Source organism: Diorhabda carinulata, chromosome 12 (genome assembly GCF_026250575.1).
Source record: "Diorhabda carinulata isolate Delta chromosome 12, icDioCari1.1, whole genome shotgun sequence".
Taxonomy (NCBI): Eukaryota; Metazoa; Arthropoda; class Insecta; order Coleoptera; family Chrysomelidae; genus Diorhabda; species Diorhabda carinulata.
This window is the reverse complement of record NC_079471.1, coordinates 8488414-8507234: the sequence shown is the minus strand read 5'-3', so window position 1 is coordinate 8507234 and position 18821 is coordinate 8488414. Positions and strand designations below refer to the sequence as shown.

Genomic DNA, 18821 nt, shown 5'->3' with positions numbered 1-18821 from the left:
TTAAACTGGAAAAACCGAAACTGAACTCACCAGGAGCATAATTTCTATTGCAATGTAGGTAGAATTACATTTATAAATAAAAAAAATTAATCACTATCGTAGGTCATCAGATTTAATAAAAATATGTACAAAAAAAGTTAACAAAATATATCTAGTTATTTTTTCCCCTCTAGAAGCCATTGGACATTTACGTTAATGAAAGAGCCCAATGGCTGCTCTCCTTAGATGCTCCTACTTGGACATGAAGGAGGGGAGCCAGTGGGATGAATAGTATCTGAGCTCTAATCAGGTTTCGCGAACAATGCCTGCTGAAAGCATCAGTTTCTACTGATGTCTAAGCTCTGACTGATGCTTTTGACTAGGCTTGGCACAAACTATGCGACATCAGTGGTAATGCGAATAAAAAGGAGAAGAAGGGCCAAGGCTACAGACTTAAAAGCCCCAGATTCTAATTAGCCTTCAATCCTCTACTTACGACTTCCAACCCAGAAGTCTAGGTAAAGCCTGTTAAACCATAAAACTGCACTCGCAGTAGGTTCCGGTACGAGAAATCGGAGGGACAATCGTATCTGCAGCTGCTGGATTCTATTGATGAGGTTACTGGTGCTAGCAGCTGGGTCATATCCTAATTTGATAAAAGGTTCAAGCAAAAGCGCCTGATTGGCCTATCAGAAGGTATATGTGCTTAACGGCTTTTAGCTGGCCACTATTCTGCTATAAACTAGTTATTTAGTATAAATATTTCAAAATGCAACGAACTTCACAAAAAACAAATTTTAGAAAAATATTACCAGTAGTTTCATATTTACATATTAAGTCAGCTTAACATAGCATATACATTATACCCTGTACTCTTTTTTTAACAACATTATATCTACTTTTTTGTGTTTCATATTCTCTTTTAATTCAATAATTTTATATATAAAATATATTTAAAATAAAATGCACATGTTAAGAGTTTTCACTTTCCTTATATTTACATTTGGTACATGTATAAAATACAGTTTGCCCTTCATCAGCTGATCTCAGTTGTAAAGTAGCATAGGACATTTTGTCGTTTCCACATTTTGGACATTTTCTTTCTACAACTGGTCCTTCTTCTTCAACTTCGTTGGTTTTTTGCCGTTTGTCTTCTTTAATGTTCTTCTTTTTGGCTTCTCGAGAATTAAAAACAATTGTATATTTTACTTTAGAGGTACCAAACACTGAAACAAAATTTAAATTGTGACCAAACGAATAAACTTTTTTTGTTATTTGTTGAAAATGTGGCTTTTTGTTTGTCGTAAATTATAATTAATAATGATATGAACAATGGAGGAGGATGAAAATAATTCATTTTAAAAAATAATAATAAGCATTTGACATGTTTCTCTAAACATTTTTCAAGTTTGGAGAGGTTTAATTTATGACATCAATTGTTGGTTTATGTTTAAGACAGCCAAAAATAAGAAATTCCAATCCTATCCATACTAATTTTCCTTCCACTATACTAACAAATATTCTACTCTTATCAGTCAGGATAATAATTATTCCAAAAAATAAGTAAAAAAGTTTTTTTTAAAACTACATTTTATGTAAAATATACTAAAAAAATTATTTGTTCTATGTAAATTGGTCTTTAAGAGTGATTTAAATAATAGATGCTGATAAAAAAGATGAAAATGTACAACATAAAGGTACAAAAATGTAAACGAACTTGGTCAGATAGGAAATATTACTTTCTAATGATTAGCTGAAAAATATGCAATTGAATAAGTTCAAATTTCATTGTTTTGGATATTAACAATGAGATAAAATTAAAATTCTTGAAACATGTGTGAAAAAATAATAAAAGAGGTAATGAACATAGTACTATAAACATTAAAAATAGTTTTAAAGTAAAAGTTTTTTTGAGAAAAGATGACGTCTCTAATGAGATTCGATCTCCCAACCATATATATGATTTATTTCACAAAAAATCGTGAAATAGGTGTAATCATGTTGATTAAATTAAAAATACTATTATAGATGATAAAAATGAAAAATAGAGCATTCAGTTTCAAATAGAAACTAATTTATTAACTCACATGATATTACCTATTTCACCAATGTTTTTCAAATCATTTATTATCATTCCATATTTTAATCTGAGATATGAAATTTTAAGTCAATATGTTGATTAAAAGTTAATGAAAAAAACTCAAATAAAGTGTCTTAAGTCATTGCAAATACTTATATGGAGTTTGAGCAATGTCACAGTTCTCCTTCATATCAATGAATGCCGATTTTACATAATCAACTTTACAACAAACATCATTTAATTAAAAAAAAAAATGTGGTCGAAGATTTGCCTCACTTTTATAGCATATCAACATTATTATGGCTACTCAACTAGACATATCTAAGATGTTTAGTTAAAAACGAAAAATTACATCAAGACAATTATTTTAATTTTAAATCACACTCAATATCAAACTTACCTTCTTCCGCATCCTCTGAAAAAATCCTAGAACAAGAATAACATGTAACTCCACCCTTATTTTGTAAAGAAGGTAAAATTGAACCACAATCTGGACAAAATCCAGGAATTCTTGTGAAGGAACTAGACATAGTGAATAATTTCTTGTTATTTGTGTTATATCTCAATTTTCACTTGGGGAAAGGTGATATTCTACATCCAACTCTGCACTGGAGCCCATTTAACTTAAATCATAAAAATGTATAATTTTATTTGTGATTATAGAGGAAGTGTGATTCTTATAACTGTTTATAAATGTAAGTGTTTGAAGTAAGAAAAGCCCGAGTCCAAGAAGAAAAAATGTTATACAAATATTTGGAATTTGTACATGACTACTAGTTTTATATCAATAGTATTTCTAAATCAACTCATGAATGTGTAAAAAATTTATTTGAATTTGTATTTTGAATCTCATAACCACGTGTTATTGCTGTTAATTTGTTGTATGTTAATAGTTAGTTGAAAAATATCATATTTAAATTCTTTTAACTTACTAGATGTTTAAAGGAGAGTTGTTGATATAAGAGTATATCAGTAAATGCCCAAATAAAAAGAATTATTGTCACCCAATTGAAAAAAATCCATTTAATTTTAAATATTTCAAATAAAGTAAAGTTAGTTTCTTCTTCTTAACATAATTAGATGGTGTCTTGTACATTGTTTCTGAGAGCTCCTAGATAATAAAGCTAATTTTTATTCAAAAAAACCTGAATTTATTTTAAAAAATCTATTAAAATGATTATGTATTACAATGTTGTATTTGTAATTACTCAAAATACTGATTTTCTCCAACATTTAAGGCAGAAATCCAGATTAGAAGAAGATTTTGACGTAAACGTTTGTGACGGTTCCGGGAACTGAGGTTATGTAAATAAATGTTTGGTAATCCAGTACATCAACTGTAATTCAGTTCTTAATTTGTGTTCAGTTTTACTAATATATAATGTCAACTGTGTCGTGTTACCTTTTTAAAAAACGAGTAAAATCTTTTAATAATCTGTTTATGTAAAAATATGCAGATATAACAGTAAAATTTTTAATCGAACAATTCAATGTGACGATTTCAAAAAATGGATGATCAAGAAAATAGTCCAGTAGATAATGACGACCTAAGTGAATTTGATATTTATTCAAAAACTCCTCCAAGAACAAAAATTCTCAGGAAGAATCGTGAAAGAAACTTAAGAGATCGGCATTCGAGGTAAGTAAAGTTTATGTCCATATTTTAGTTTCAAATGCGTTTGAGTTTGTAGTTTTCATCTTTCCAATAGTGACAATCATTAATTTTTGAAAAAGAAGTATATTTAGGCGTTTAAAATTGCGACTTGAGTATAATGAATCCTTTTTTTTTATTTTTGAGTTTCTCGACTAATATTAGTCATGTACAATTTTGATTTTTGTGCTATATTGTTTTGGACACGTCCAATTGATACAAATTCTCACACATATCTAATTTATGTATAAGGATCTCCAGTAGGTAGTCAAAACACATTGATTATATTACTATTAAGTAACAATTAAAATATTCACTATAATGGGTAACCACTATTATCAGTTTTGTTGTCAAGTGTCTGTTATTAATTACAATATAGTTAGAAAATAATGTTATTAGTTATTATGTTATCATGATTATAATTCTATTTTATTTGCATTAGCAACCCATTTTGTTAAATAGGTGGTTTTCAATTTAGTTATTATTTCTATGCTCATTCTTTCTATAAGATGTACTGCTTCTTTCACAGCTTCAGTGGTCTCAAACTTGTTTATTTCAATGCAACATTCAAATTTAGATACAGATAGAAGTCACATATAATATGATCTAGAGAAGTACTTATATGACTGAATACTGGGTTGTTGTGTGTGAGAAATCCATTCACAGACAATGTGGGACAAGGAAAAATATCTTGGTAGATAATCTATGATTTGACTTCCTACAATTCGCTGCTTTTGGGGAGACAATACTTGAACGCTTTGAACTTTAATTTGCTAATGGCCTTCGATAAAGTGAATGAATTGTCACATTTTTTCTTAAATTACAAGCTTTAGAAGCAGCTTCTCTAAGACTTGCATATATTTGTTTATCTATTGTCGTATTTTAATATTGCACCAAACATAAAAAAAACTCATGTTAATTTAGGTACAACTATACTGATTTGTTCATGGAAACAGTTAAAAACGTTTTTTTCCTAAATTTGGACATTGCACATTTTTTTATAATTACTATATAGCCACATTCCACTTATCTTTTATTGTTGATTATAAGATAAATTTTTATTGTTAATAAACTTTTGTAATAAAACTGCAAAATATGTACCAAAGGTCAATTGATTTGATTCCAATCTATAGAGGTATTGTATTGTATTTGTTTCATTTAACCATTTTAAAAATCATGTTATGTACAAAGTGACCAGATAAGAATACAAATAAGTGAAATTATTAAGTAGTTGTAGAGACTTGTAGTAATAACATTTTGCACTAAGTAAGCAAAAGAATATTATGGGTATATATCAATATTTCATTTGACATCTAAAATATCGAATAAAGAAAATTTATCTATTATATTATGCTTTTATTTGTTATTTACTAAATTGAATTGACTCAAAAAAGGGCATGGAGCTTAATATCTAAATTGATGTTTACATGATGCAATTTTTCTGTATTTAGTTGAAAATTGAGTAATATTGGAAGCATTTCATCTCAGTTACAAAAACACTTTGTTAGAACGGAGTGAGGCAATATTGGTAATATCTTAGCAGTACTTGAAATTAAATCCTCATGTTAGTACTAGAGCAATACCTCACTCGATGGGTATACTTATCACATATTACTATTCTATACATTTTATAGAAACCCAATCTCCAGGCCCCCTCCATCTAGACTTTTTTTATATAATTACATTGGAGGATGAAGCTTACCAACAACAAGAGATAATATGAAAATTAGTCCATTCTTCAGACACTGGACTCTTGTTTCCAAATGTCATCACTGTGATTTCTGTGAAAAGTTAGTTTTTACTATGATATGTGTGATAATTGAATATTTTTAAATATGTAGTTACAGACAATTCCTTGTCCTCACATGTGTAGCTTTGATATTCAGAAATAATTTTATGTTATGTTATTGTCTTGATAATACATGTTGATCATTTATATAATCTTCAATTATATTGAGAAATGAACTTGTTCTTGATTTTAGGTCTTTTCTAATTTTAAAACAGAAGAGACCTAAAATCAAGAACATTTAGAAACATAAAGGTCTAAGAAATAAGAAATTTAGGAAATTTAAATATGTACAATATATATGGAATAAATTTAATTTTAGAATAATTATGTACTATGTGAAAACAACCTGAAACAGTTCGATTTTTATTCTTAAATTGACAACTTACAGTATGATGATATAGAAATTATTTATATGAGGTTTTTCCCAACAGATGGATAGGAAGACATAGAACAATTGAATAGCCGGCTAGATCCCCTGATTTGACTCCTTTAGATTACTTCTTATGGGGTTATTTAAAACCTAAAATATATTTTAATAGACCAGACAATATTGCCGATTTAAAAGTTAGGATAACAGAAGGAATTAACAAAATAACCCCTGAGGTCATACAAAATGTTGCACGAGAAATCCAAAATCGCCTCGGTTATTGGTCATTTTGAACATTTATTTTAATTGTAAAGTACATTCTAAATATGTGACAGTATTATCTTCATTCCACTTAAAGTTTTGTGATAGAGATATTATCAAAATTTTACATCTTAAAAATTAATTTTCTGTTTATGATTGCACCAAATTTAAAAAACTTTTTATTGCTGAACAGGGGACTGAAATCCCTTTCCAACAATGTACCATACGACCCCCTTTCCCATTTAACAATTCGGCCTGTTCCTGTTTTTTTTTTCACATAGTACACAATAACGCTAAAATTGAATTTATTCCATATGTTTGGACTGAACTTAGATATTAATATGTCTTTCTACATTCTCATAACCCATATAAAAATATCTTCAATTTCATTGCGAAAAATTTATAAAGGTATTATAATATATTAGAAGGATATACAGATGTGCATAAAGTAGAATGTTATCTTAAAATAAATAACTATTTGTGTGATATATTTATTAGTACACAGAATAGAAAGATAAAGATTCCAGGAATTGTCAAATTTTGCTTTTGATATAAAATAATAAAATATAATAAATTAAAGTAAAATAAAAATAAATACATCTAACCTTTAAATGTCAGCCATAAATGATGCTATTCATCAAATCATATTACTTGAAATATGGTACACAATGGCAAAAACTGTATAAAAATGAAGCGTTTGATACTAAAAAGTAACATATACTAGGACTTGATGCAAAAAATTCGGGAGGGGGTAGATGGCGTGAAGTGTGACCAAAAAAATTTCTCATACTACCCCTCGTTTTTGAGTTATATGCCTTTAAATTTGCGAAATCAGAACTTATATTTAAGTATATTTTCTAAATTATACATTTGAACAATATGAATTTTCAATACATGATTACGTATTTCCATGTAGCGCGTTTGACAGAATAAATAATTGTACACTTCTATCTGAAGGTTAGCGGCGGCACGCCCAATGGTTAACAATCCATAACTTTTACAGGGACAACCTGTATAATAATTAATTTTTCAATCGATTTTTAACAAAAAGGTACTGAGGAAACTGTTCGCCATAAAGAGACATTCTGAAGAAAATTAGCATAAATTGTAATTATTTATTGAAAATACTTATTAAAACACAATCAAAAATTTCTTGGAGAACTAATGAATAAATAAATAAACATTTGTACTACTTACTAACAAAGATCATATTACTGGTATAAGAAAAAATTTTGATAGAGATTAATATTTATTTTTCATTGATGCTGATCCCACAACTAGCGTACGCAAATTGTCACTACAATTAGGATTCTTAAAGGAGCAATTTCTTTACCCCTTTCACATTCAGAAAGGGTATGCCACATAAGTCGAGGATTAGTTTTTGAATAAACAAGTTGATAATATATTTGTTGAAAAGTAGTGTTTACTGATAAAGCAGGTTTCACACGAGACGGTTATATAAATTCCCATAATTTACATTTATGGGCAGATGAAAATCCTCATACTACAATTCAAACAAAGAATCAACATCGATTTTGTGTTAATTTGTGGGCAGGAATAGTGGGTAATAATTTAGTAGGTCCAAAGTTTTTTTATAATAACTTGAATGGTCTTAGAATTTCTCCAAAATAATTTCCCATCAATGTTATGTGATATTTCTCTAAACATTCGCAGATACATGTGATTCATGCACGAAGGAGTCCCTCCCCACTTTCTAAATGATGTTAAAAATCATCTTAATAACATTTTTCCTAAAAGTCATTATTTATTATAGTGGAAACTATAAAAGATGGTGGTAAGCCTATCTATCGGGTAACCATTGAACTATTGTTCTAGATGTTTTTGAAAAAAGAATTTAGCTGCACTACAGAAGGTTCTAATATGTTCTGGAAAATCGCAACATTATAGATAAGGCAGGAGTTTATAGTATAGAGTTAGTTGAATATTGAAGATACATGGCGAATGATACAAGACAAGTGAATTATAAAGTGAAGGGATAGTAAAGTTCTTCCAATATCAATTGTAGATTATAAAAACTTATATAAAAACCATTGCCGACAATTTTGTTTGATCTAACATAGGCGTAGATACATCATTTTTTAAATTTATTATTTTTATAAATATTTTTAAAAATATGTACATCTTATGCGAGAAAGTATTTTTAAATTGAATTGAATTGAATCATTATAAATTGGACGGCATTATAAGCCGTTATTTAGACAGATGCACTTAATTGTAGTCCTACTTGGAACTTAGAAAAAAATCATTATTATAAATCGTCAACTTGCTACAACTGATTATTAAATTATAAAACGTAAATAGACGAGTAAAATGTACCTGTAAGGGAGTTTGGTTTAAACAGACAACCAGACGTGAATTGAGCCTCTTTTGTACCCCATTCGTTTTTTTCTGGAAAAGGAAATTTCACAGCAAAAACCATAAAGGAAAATAAACTCTTTGCAAAGAAAACAAAAGAAAAAGAAACATTTCAATTCCAAAGTATCTTTATAAATAAACATGGTAGTCAGAATCGTCTGAACTAAAGTCATCATCTGATTGAATTATGATGGGTTGTAAAGAGGGTGATACCACATACTCATTTTTATTTATTTATTTACTCTAGTCAATTCTGCGATTCTTATTATGATTGCATTATCAGATTGCTGAATATTTTCCTTTTTTAAACATTCGAATATATTTAAAATATCTTGCTGTGTTTGTATAACTAAATCCTCATTATTAAATTCATACCTGTCTTTATTCTCACTAAACTGAACAATTTCATTGTCTTCATTCTCCCATGGTCTAAAAAACGCCAAATTTCTATTTATGTAAGGAAATTTATGAATTAAATAAATCTCACCTAGCCACGCCACTACTTATCGCACACTGTCTCTGGCAGGAATATTTCGACTGCTTCGACCAATAGAAATGCATTTATGTTTACGATTCGATGTTTTCATTGGTAAACAGTGGAGATGATGAGTCCACGTGGACTGACGGTTTGTTAGATGTTTACCGAATTTGATACGGGGAGTAAACAGTATTTTTCATTTCTTAATTTGGTATTAGTACCGTGCTGCGTATTTATGAAATATTGATTTTCACTCGCATAACTGCCTTCTGCAATTGATATTGGAAGAACTATACTAAATTGTTATTAGCATTGTAATTAGTATGATAATTGTGGTGTAATGAAGTTTACCAGTTACAATATTTTGAAATACCGAGACTATTTTTTCTCTTCTACTAAAGTGTTTGGATTCTCAGCTCAAAACTCACTGATGTCAGATCTAAAATTGAGATTATCACTGTTATTTTGATTTTATGAGACACACATATAGAAACTTGAATTAGTTTCATGAAGGTTTTTGAAGTTACATTTCATTAAAGAAGATGCCACTTAATCTAATCTTATTCATAAAATTCATTCTTAAATTCCTGTTTTATTATATGGTTTGAATAGTGTATTACTAAATATGAAATATCAGAAGTTCCATGAATTTATTATTCGTAATTTCGAAAAATTAAAAGTATACATTGATAACTCTAATTTTATCAGGAACTAATTACTGTAATATTGCAATATGGTTCTGTTTATCAATCGATATTGGAGTGACTTGTCTGGTCTGGTCTCTTCATTCTATTATTGATAATAATGAACTGTTTAGATAATTGTTGCTAATTATTATGGTATGGGAATTGATAACGCACGTTTCGAGAAATGTTTAATGCATCCTCATTATTCGTGTAGCAATACCAATAGTATAGTCGTATAAGATCAGATGTACACATATATAGGTAAGTTGTAAAAAAAAACGGTAAATTTATACTAATCGCCGTCTTCTCGTTTTTGGATTCTAAAAAATATAAAAATTACACGATTACAATACAAAATATTTTGTAAAATGTGCTAAGCAATAAAAGAAAATTTGATTAGTAACTTTATTGAAAGATTTATCATAAGGATACTTAGTAAATTTACAAGGATGGTCCCAAAAGCACCTGGCCCGATCTAGAGATGACGGTAGTTACTTAAAAAATACTAGAAAGTACACAATCTATACAGCATATGTTACAAGTTCGAATTTGCCACGTTGCTTAGTATTTGTTTGGCAGTCATCAATAGTGAACGTTTTCAGTGAATTTATGGACAAAAGCTTGAGTTTCTGATGTCTTTTGCGCGTTTCTATATACGAGGATGTATTGATATTTAGTTAGCCTAGACCAGTTCCATGCATAAAGAAAATATTGCGTTACCATAGCATAGAACAATAACTTATTAGTTATAGTGTTAGTGTAAAATTTGACGTCAAAAAAATAAAGCAGAGTTACGCAATAAATTAAAAGATGTCCACCGAAATTGCGAAAATCGAAAAATTGGAGTATCGAGCAATCATCAAGTACCTGTATTTAAAAGGGCTAAGAGGTAAACAGATTTACGAAGATGTGCTTAATACCCTTGGTGATGAATTTCCTTCGAATGTGACCGTGAAAAATTGGACTGCAAGCTTCAAAAGAGGTAAATTTTCCATTGAAGATGATGACCGATCGGGAAGGCCAGTTTTGTACATGAGAAAAATTTCTGCAAAACGGATCCCCAAATGTTTGAATGTTGACCAAAAGCGTGCAAAGGTAGAAGCATCGCGTTTGATCTCTGCTCGATTTGAAAACGATGTAGACTTCTTAAACCGAATTGTTACTATGGATGAGACTTGGCTACATTTCTACGATCCAAAAACAAAGCTACAATCGATGGAATGGCGACACTCTGTTTCTCCAAGACCTAAGAAGTTTCGTGTCCAAAAATCTGCTGGAAAAGTTCTTGTTTCAGTTTTTTGAGGTTGCCATGGAATAATCATGATTAATTTTTTGGATAAGGGTGGAACAATAACTGGAGATTCCTATTCGACGTTACTGACCACTCTGCTGGAATAAATTAAAGAGAAAAGACGCGGAAAGCTATCCAAAGAGTAAACTTTGTAATAAGATATATTCACGAAAGTGACGACTACATCTTTAAAAGATCATTTAAAGTGTATACATCCCTCCGAATACGAAGAATTAAATAAACTAGAAACGGAAAAGTGCAGTGCAGCCTTCGACTTCAACGAATTTCCAAAAAGCCGAAAAACAAACTTATCTCAAAGATTTTTTTGATGAAGAATCAAAAATGGTGTAGTTCTAATCCTAAATCAATAGAAATAGTTTGATTTCTGAAATGGTTTGTTTGCAAGATCTTCCCTTCAATTTCGTAGAAGGTATTAGATTTAAACGTCTTACGCAGTTCGTGGTGCCGGAAATTTGTATACAAAATTAGCAAATTGACAAAATTTCATTTACAACAGACATTTGGAGTGAACCAAGCTCAAACGTATCGTTATTAAGTCCAACAGGGCACGGTATAAATGAAAAATTTAACAGTTATTTTGAAATTTCACATATTCAACGAAAGGCATACAGGAGACCTAACTTAATCCCAGAAAAAATTAATGAAGTGTTAACGGAATAAAAAATCACAAAGGAGAATATTCACTATTTTGTTTGTTAAATATAACTTGCTTCTTCTGGAATAACTTCACGTGATTTAATTTTACAACTTGTATAAGATTCAATTTTTCATTTATCTCTTAGTACTGAAATTAAAAAGGCTAAAAAATCTGCTCGTAAATGTACAGTGAAGGAAAATGATTATTTAGCAGTTCAACATAATTTTCAAATAGATCATAATACTAATTCCCGATAGTATTAAAACTTGATGATGAATTTTTTCGTTACAAATTCTTAATACAATGAAAACTGCTAAACTTCCATTCCCCTCAACTGTACTTTGTCCATTTGTTCTTTCACTTTTTGATAGGTTGAAAACAAAAGTTTATAAGGTAGCTGTCAAAAAGATGACAAACGAATGGACAAGTACATCGGATCTTTCATCTGCATCCGATTCCGTTTCCGACTCCGACAAATCAAATTTTAAAATTCCGACTCCGACTTCGATTCCGATATAACCGTTACATCCCTGCTTCAAACCATTAAACAAAATACGAGGGCCATTTTTTTTCAACCTCCGATCGCTCCGTGCAAATGCTACGCGGGCAGAAGAAAACGAAGCTCTCGAACTACATACTCCGCCATTGTTGACATTCAGGCGTCAGTCGGCATTGTGCTACAGCTACGTAAACATATCCGCCATATTTGATGCTCCCTCCAAGTGTGAATTGCGACATGTGATTCGTTTTCTATAGGCTGAAGGCCATAGTGCTGCAGAAATCCATCGAAGAATGAGTCGTGTGGATGGGGAAAACTTCATGAGTGATGGTGCTGTGCGTGAATGGTGTCGAAAGTTTAAAGATGGCCGAAATGATGTGCATGACGAAGAAGGCAAGGGACGCAAATCTGTCGTTTCAGATGACCTGGTTCAACGAGTTGACAGAATGATTAAAGAAAACCGCAGATTCACCATTACTGCTTTGTCTGCGGAATTTCCAGAAGATTCAAGGTCTGTTTTGTACTTTATTGTTACTGTATTGTATTGAAATGTCTCAATTTCTTCGGTGATTCGGTAGAAAAATAACTGTAAGTGTATCAATATTTTGGTGATAAAATTATTGTTTTATATGAACTTGTCTTTCATTTATAGCCTATCGGAGGTTGAAAAAAGCGGCCCTCGTAATAAGGGGACATCTTAATGAGTCTTGTTAATGCTATAAAAGTATAAGTGTATTTATATTCTTTATTTTAATAAATGTTAATATGTCATTTTCATGTTATATTATCAATTATTTAAAACTTATATTTTTGTTTAATATTCCGTAATGATAATATGCGTTATACAGTCATTTGACCAAGATGAAAGTTAAAAAAATTCAAATAGGCTTCGTATGACAATACGTTCTGAATACGTTAACCATTAAAAATGTCAAACTTTATGATGGCAATGTCAAATTTGACATTCACGTCAGTGTTGCCATATCTCACAACTTAAGTAGCAACCTATGAAGCATGTTCTTGTTTCAGGCACACTCAAACATATTTAAAATAACCTTTTGGTATTGGATATTGACCCTTTATATCCAAACTCTCAACTTATTTCCGCGTTAACACTTTTTTCTCTATTAGGCACTGTATCTACCTTAAAGTGTCACAGAACAGCTAAAATTAAATACAAAAATGGCAAACAACACTAAGATCCGAAAAATAATTTAAAATAAGTGAAATAATTACATACTGCAGCCCATGATATCTTAGCCTAACATAGCAAGGAAGGTCATAAATAAAAAAAACTGTTATTTTTCAATATAATTTATTTTCACACAATATTTAGAACGTCTGATTAAAGCTTCTATGCCCCAAAAAAATATGACGCATGTTTAAAGCCAACCGCCTTTTTAATTTCATCGTCACTGTTTAATCTTCCACATCTTCATTCGAGTTTCAGCTTTGGGAACAAAAAATAGTCGGACGGGGCCAGATCCGGACTATATCATGGATATTCAATCTCTGTTGAACAACATTCATGTACAGTTGCCTTGGAAAGCGCACTAGTGGGGCCTGGAGCATTGTTATGAAACAAGCGGTCTCTCGCCTTTTTTCGATAATTTTTTGGCGTAACTGCGTTAGTAAATCATAGTAATGAACCGCGTTCATTTGGTTCCTTGAAGTCAATCAGAAGGATACCCTTGCAGTCGCAAAATATTGTAGCCAACAATTTTTTGATTTTTGTTTTTTTTTGGCACGGGCTTTCTTTTTTGATTGGAATATCTTTTGAATGTTGGATCATAGTTAAAAACCATAGTGTTTTTCGTGAACATTCCTTTTTTTGCACGGGCACGGGCACATAACATTTATACAACACCATGAACCGTCATTGTCAGGAGTCGTATTCAAATTAGATTTTAAAGGTGACACGGCTTCTTTGGCGACAATTTGATTTCTTACCAGGGGTAGTAATTAGTAAAATCCTCTACTTAGTAGTCCTAGTCCTTAGTCCTAGTAAAAATAGGTAAAGTATATAACCGAGTGTGTATTGATGAACATTTTTCGTCTCTAGTATAGACGAATTCTTTCCGATAAAATAATTATTATTAGATTTAGGTAAATTAATAATTAGTTTTAAATGAATGTGTTATTTGAAGAATTTACATCGAAGTAGTTTTTAATGTCGTAATTATTAGTGTAACTTTCACAATTCGTGCAGAAGTTTATCGAATATAATTATGAACGTGTGAAAATACCTAATAGAAACATATTTGATGTAAAGCTTTTCCGACAATGCACAATCCCATCCATGATTATCAGTCAGTAAATTTTTTGTTTTGACACATTTATGTGCAATATTAAATGTATTTAATTGTTTCAGTGATTTGACAACAGTTGTGAAAGCCAAAGCATGTATTTCCCGGAGGAATACAACAGGAACTTTCGATGAAATATTCACTAGGCAGGAACATTCCGACGATGAAGGTAAGTTTAACAATATTAAAATATATTAAGACGAGAGTAGGCTTGTTGTGAGAGAACCCTGCTTTCTGTTAACTAAACCTCCATATTTCTCTCATAAAATCACATAAATTCGTATCAGCTGTCCACTATATATCTTAGCATTGATAGCTCGAACATCTAGAATGATTTCTAGATACAATAAACTTTCATAAACCAGAAGACTTTCAGCTCGAATCGTATTGTCTTCGCGGCGTATTTAGTTGTTGACTAATTTTCCATGTTTGGGTTATTTATTTTTAACGTGCCTCGACAGCGCTGGTCATTGGCACGCAAAACAATTAACAGATAAGTTAAATGAAGGACTGTTGCAAAATCTTCTTCTTCTTCTTCTTCTTCTTCTTCTTCTTCTTATTTTAAGACTATGTCTTGTGTTTTCAAAGAGGCAGCCTAAGTTGTGACTCCGAGGACCAGCTCTCATACCAGCGCTTTGGTGGTCTTCCAGGCGGTCTACTTGTATTGGGTCTCTCTTCCTTTGCGATTTTCGCCAGTCGATCGACGTCCATTCTATTGACATGATCTCTCCATGCTCTTCTAGTTCTGGCCCATCTCACTATATCCGGAACGTCACACATTCTTCCAATTTCATTGCTCCTTATTCTGTCTCTTAGTGTTTTCCCTGATGAAGACATTACGCTCAATCACAGGGAAAACAGGGCAAAATCTATTATAATAATTATATTTTCTGAAACATATTGTTAACTTTGAGGGACTCGAGGACTTTTCTTGATATCTGTCGGGCAGTTGTGTGCCTCCTTAAAGTTAGCTTTCAGATCAAACTGAGTTTTGCCTGCAATCAATGAGGATGCACAGACACAGGAACGTCACAGCTTTGGCAGACGTGACGACTCTGACGATATGAAATAGGGTGATATCAGACGGTTCACTTTTCGGTTCATTCGGATGAATGATCACTCAAGTGAATGTTCTCTTTTTTTCATTCCACGCTTACAAGACACACACAAAATGACAAAAAAATGAACTTTATTCGCTCATTTCCTCGAATATATCGTCAAACGAACTAGAGTGAACGTTCTCTTCGTGTTCATACGTTTCATTTTTCGTTCATTCGGGTGCGAGTGATTGATGCCGAATGCCGAAATCCAACATCGCTGGATTGGTTCACTAATGAATTCTTTTCATCATTTTAAATTGATTTAAAGCCTAGGCGTTTCATTCTTAATGAAAGATGCTGAATGAAAGAAAGAAATGAATAAAAAGTGAACCTCTACTCGACGTCTTATAGATCTCACCTAATGATTTCAAATGGTAAGGGTCAAGGAAGTCTGATAATCGGCAAGAGCTGTTGCTAAGTTGGGTTTCTACTGCTTCTCTTGTAACTTCAATATACCTCGATTTTCAAGCGTTAGATCTCGACAATTGAAACGATTAAAATAACGCTCATTAACTGTGTCATACCTCCTTCTATTTCACATATTTTCCTTGCTACAACGACTGCTTTAAACTAGTGTTTCCAATAATATCTTAACGATATTTGAATTTCGTATTTATCGTACTCCATACTATTTATTATAAAAACGTACTGCGTCGTCAGTTTACAAAGAGAGAATGATTAAAAGAGAGTAAAGAGATTCTACTTTTCATACATGCTGTTTCAAAAAAGTGATTCCGTCTCTAGGATAGATAAAAAACTGAAAAATATTTGGGGCTTGCTCAGTAAAAAAATTTCTTAATAACTGTATCAATACTTTATACCATCATCGATAATTACTTCATAATTTTCAAGTCAAAATATTCCGTAAACGCCACACAGTACTTCAACGCCCTTTATCTTGAAAACGGATGGCGTTAGGAAAATTTTTTACCGACCAACCTCCAAATATTTTTCAGTTTTTTATCTATTTTAGAGACGGGACCTCCTTTTTTATAACACCCTGCATAATTAGACGCTAGTCTTAACAGGTTGCAATATGTTTAGATTGGGGTATAAGCATTTTCATCTGAATAAAAGTTGAATATTGCGATTATTTGTCAACACAACCTTTTAGTACCAGTCCACTTATTTTAGCACCAAAACGAACGAATAAACGTCACATGAAGCTTCTTCGGGGTTCCGAAAGGGACCTAAAACTTGACATAGCGCGAGCTCAAGCAGCCAATGTAGATTTTCAGTCTCAAGGAGATTGTTGTTTGGATTATCCTAAGACACCCAGTTATCAAATAGAGGGAAATCGGAGGTAGGTAATTTTCGTATCTCTTTCTGTATTATCGAATCTTCATTCACAAATTTCCCACGTGCAATTGTAAATTATATACTGTTATTTTTAAATTAAAACTAATATTTTTTTATAATTTATTGAGATCAAAAGAGTAAACTTAATACAGGGCTGTTAGTGAGGTCTTTTTCTTCTTGATTTTAGGTCTCTTCTGTTTCAAAATTTGAAATTTGTCAAACTTTATCTTATATATATATATTAGGACTTATTTTCATTTTTTATGACCTCCAGATGAAATTAAACATAAGTTGTATGATTGGAAGTGAAAATTATCACATTTAGCTACTGAAAAAACTGTCAGTGGTTGCGTTAGTACACTTCTTACTAACACTGTTCCTTTTTTTATTAATAAAAATGTGCACGACGGCTATAGTTGTCAGAATAAAGCCACTTCTGTTATTGACCAATAATATACCAAGTCTATATATGTTTCGGAATACACGATGGAGAATATCTATCATTTTTTAATTTCTGGAAGACATTAACATCAGTGTTGTCCCAGGCTTCAATGATGGCTGTCTTCATTTCTGTTTTAGACTGAAACGTCTACCTATTATTAGTATATACTTAGAATGTCCCATTTACTTGGGAATTTTGAAAGGGAAGGCCATTCCATGACATATTCATCTAAAAACCATTCAATAAAGAGTTTGAAACATGAATGAAGGCAGTATTCTGTTGGAAAATCCAACTTGAGCCATCAATTCCTTCTTCAAAATGACTAAAAATGAGTTTCTAGCATTTCTTAGTAACTGATAGCTCTGAGGGAAAGTTCATTTTAAGTTTACCATTTATAATGGTAAACTTAACATGAATTATACGGTGATAAACATATAAGGTGACCTTAATACACTATTAATGAGCATCCAAGTTACTTAGTTTCAGAGAAGATTTAACCACCTTTCTTCATGTCATGCCAATAGAACAAAAGGCTTTCTTTTCCATCTATATATTTTTTCTTATATGGGAATGTGTTCCAGGTTTGTCAATATTTGACTCAATTCTGTTCTGTTGACATGACATGAAGAAATATTTTCCAAAAGAAAGTAAAGATGGAGACGCATTAATGGTATGGAAAGTCTTCGGCCTAATGATGGTGGCCGAAACCTGAATTTTCTCTCAGGTCATATGGAGGCTAGCAGTTACCAAGAAATGCTAAAAACTCAATTATTTCCATTTGTAGAAAGAATTGGTAGCTCAAGTTAATAAATGTTCAAGATCATACCAACAATTTATGTTGCCAATTCAAGTACCAATAGTAATGTAACTTCTTCTTCACTTCAAATTAATGATGCTCACAGATGTACTTTTAATATAACTATTACAAAATAAAAATTTGTAAAGGTTTTGTCGAATTTTTTTAAGTCTACGGACGTAGAAAAATTTTTGTATGAAACTTGTGAATAAAGTAACTTTTTTTCACTCGTAGGAATACTTTACTCACTTGTTGCATAAATAACTATAATTCACAACTGTTGTATAATGTACCCATAATACGTCTGTTTGCTCGATCTTAATAATTAATCACTGCAGGGATTTATGAATCAATTAATCACTGCTGTCAGATGCTTCGTTGATATAACTATAATATTATTTTGTTTTGATACAAAAAATTGGTTTTTAAAATTTGTAAACTACTAAATATTTTCAATTCAGTTTTGTACATTGCAAAAATTTTAAAAATTGAATTATCCTGGAGGAGATTTGAAGCTGGGACTCATAATTAGAAGGCAAGGACCATCTACACTGAGTTGTCAGTGACTTGGAATGTGCGTGTCGTATATTTGTTACTTAATATACCATCTTTTTCGAAATAATACATAAATGAAATAAAGTCGAATGAAATTTATTAAAATTATTGTTTGTATACGTAGATTTCTCAGATTTATAATAAGAGGAAGATCCTGAAGTTGCATCATTAAATGTCTTGCTATAAAAGTCAAAAAAAGCATATAATA

At 31.1% G+C, this 18821-nt stretch overlaps 2 protein-coding genes across 2 annotated transcripts in view; one reads left to right on the top strand and one right to left on the bottom strand.

Moving 5' to 3' along the window:
* Positions 1-90: 90 nt before the first annotated feature.
* Positions 91-3141, bottom strand: LOC130899964 (DNA-directed RNA polymerase I subunit RPA12). The gene is made up of 3 exons (XM_057810187.1): positions 2992-3141; positions 2460-2682; positions 91-1205 (listed from the first exon to the last, which is right to left on the bottom strand). Exons 2-3 carry the CDS (start codon positions 2587-2589, stop codon positions 952-954), a joined length of 384 nt encoding a protein of 127 aa, XP_057666170.1. The 5' UTR covers positions 2590-2682; positions 2992-3141; the 3' UTR covers positions 91-951.
* A 193-nt stretch (positions 3142-3334) lies between these two features.
* The window catches only part of LOC130899990 (mitogen-activated protein kinase kinase kinase 4), a 45644-nt gene continuing 30157 nt past the window's right edge, over positions 3335-18821 (top strand). The window contains exons 1-3 of the mRNA XM_057810267.1: positions 3335-3698; positions 14487-14590; positions 16656-16824. Coding sequence (XP_057666250.1) covers positions 3568-3698; positions 14487-14590; positions 16656-16824 — 404 coding nt within the window. The 5' untranslated portion in view covers positions 3335-3567. The remainder of the gene's footprint in view (positions 3699-14486; positions 14591-16655; positions 16825-18821) is intronic.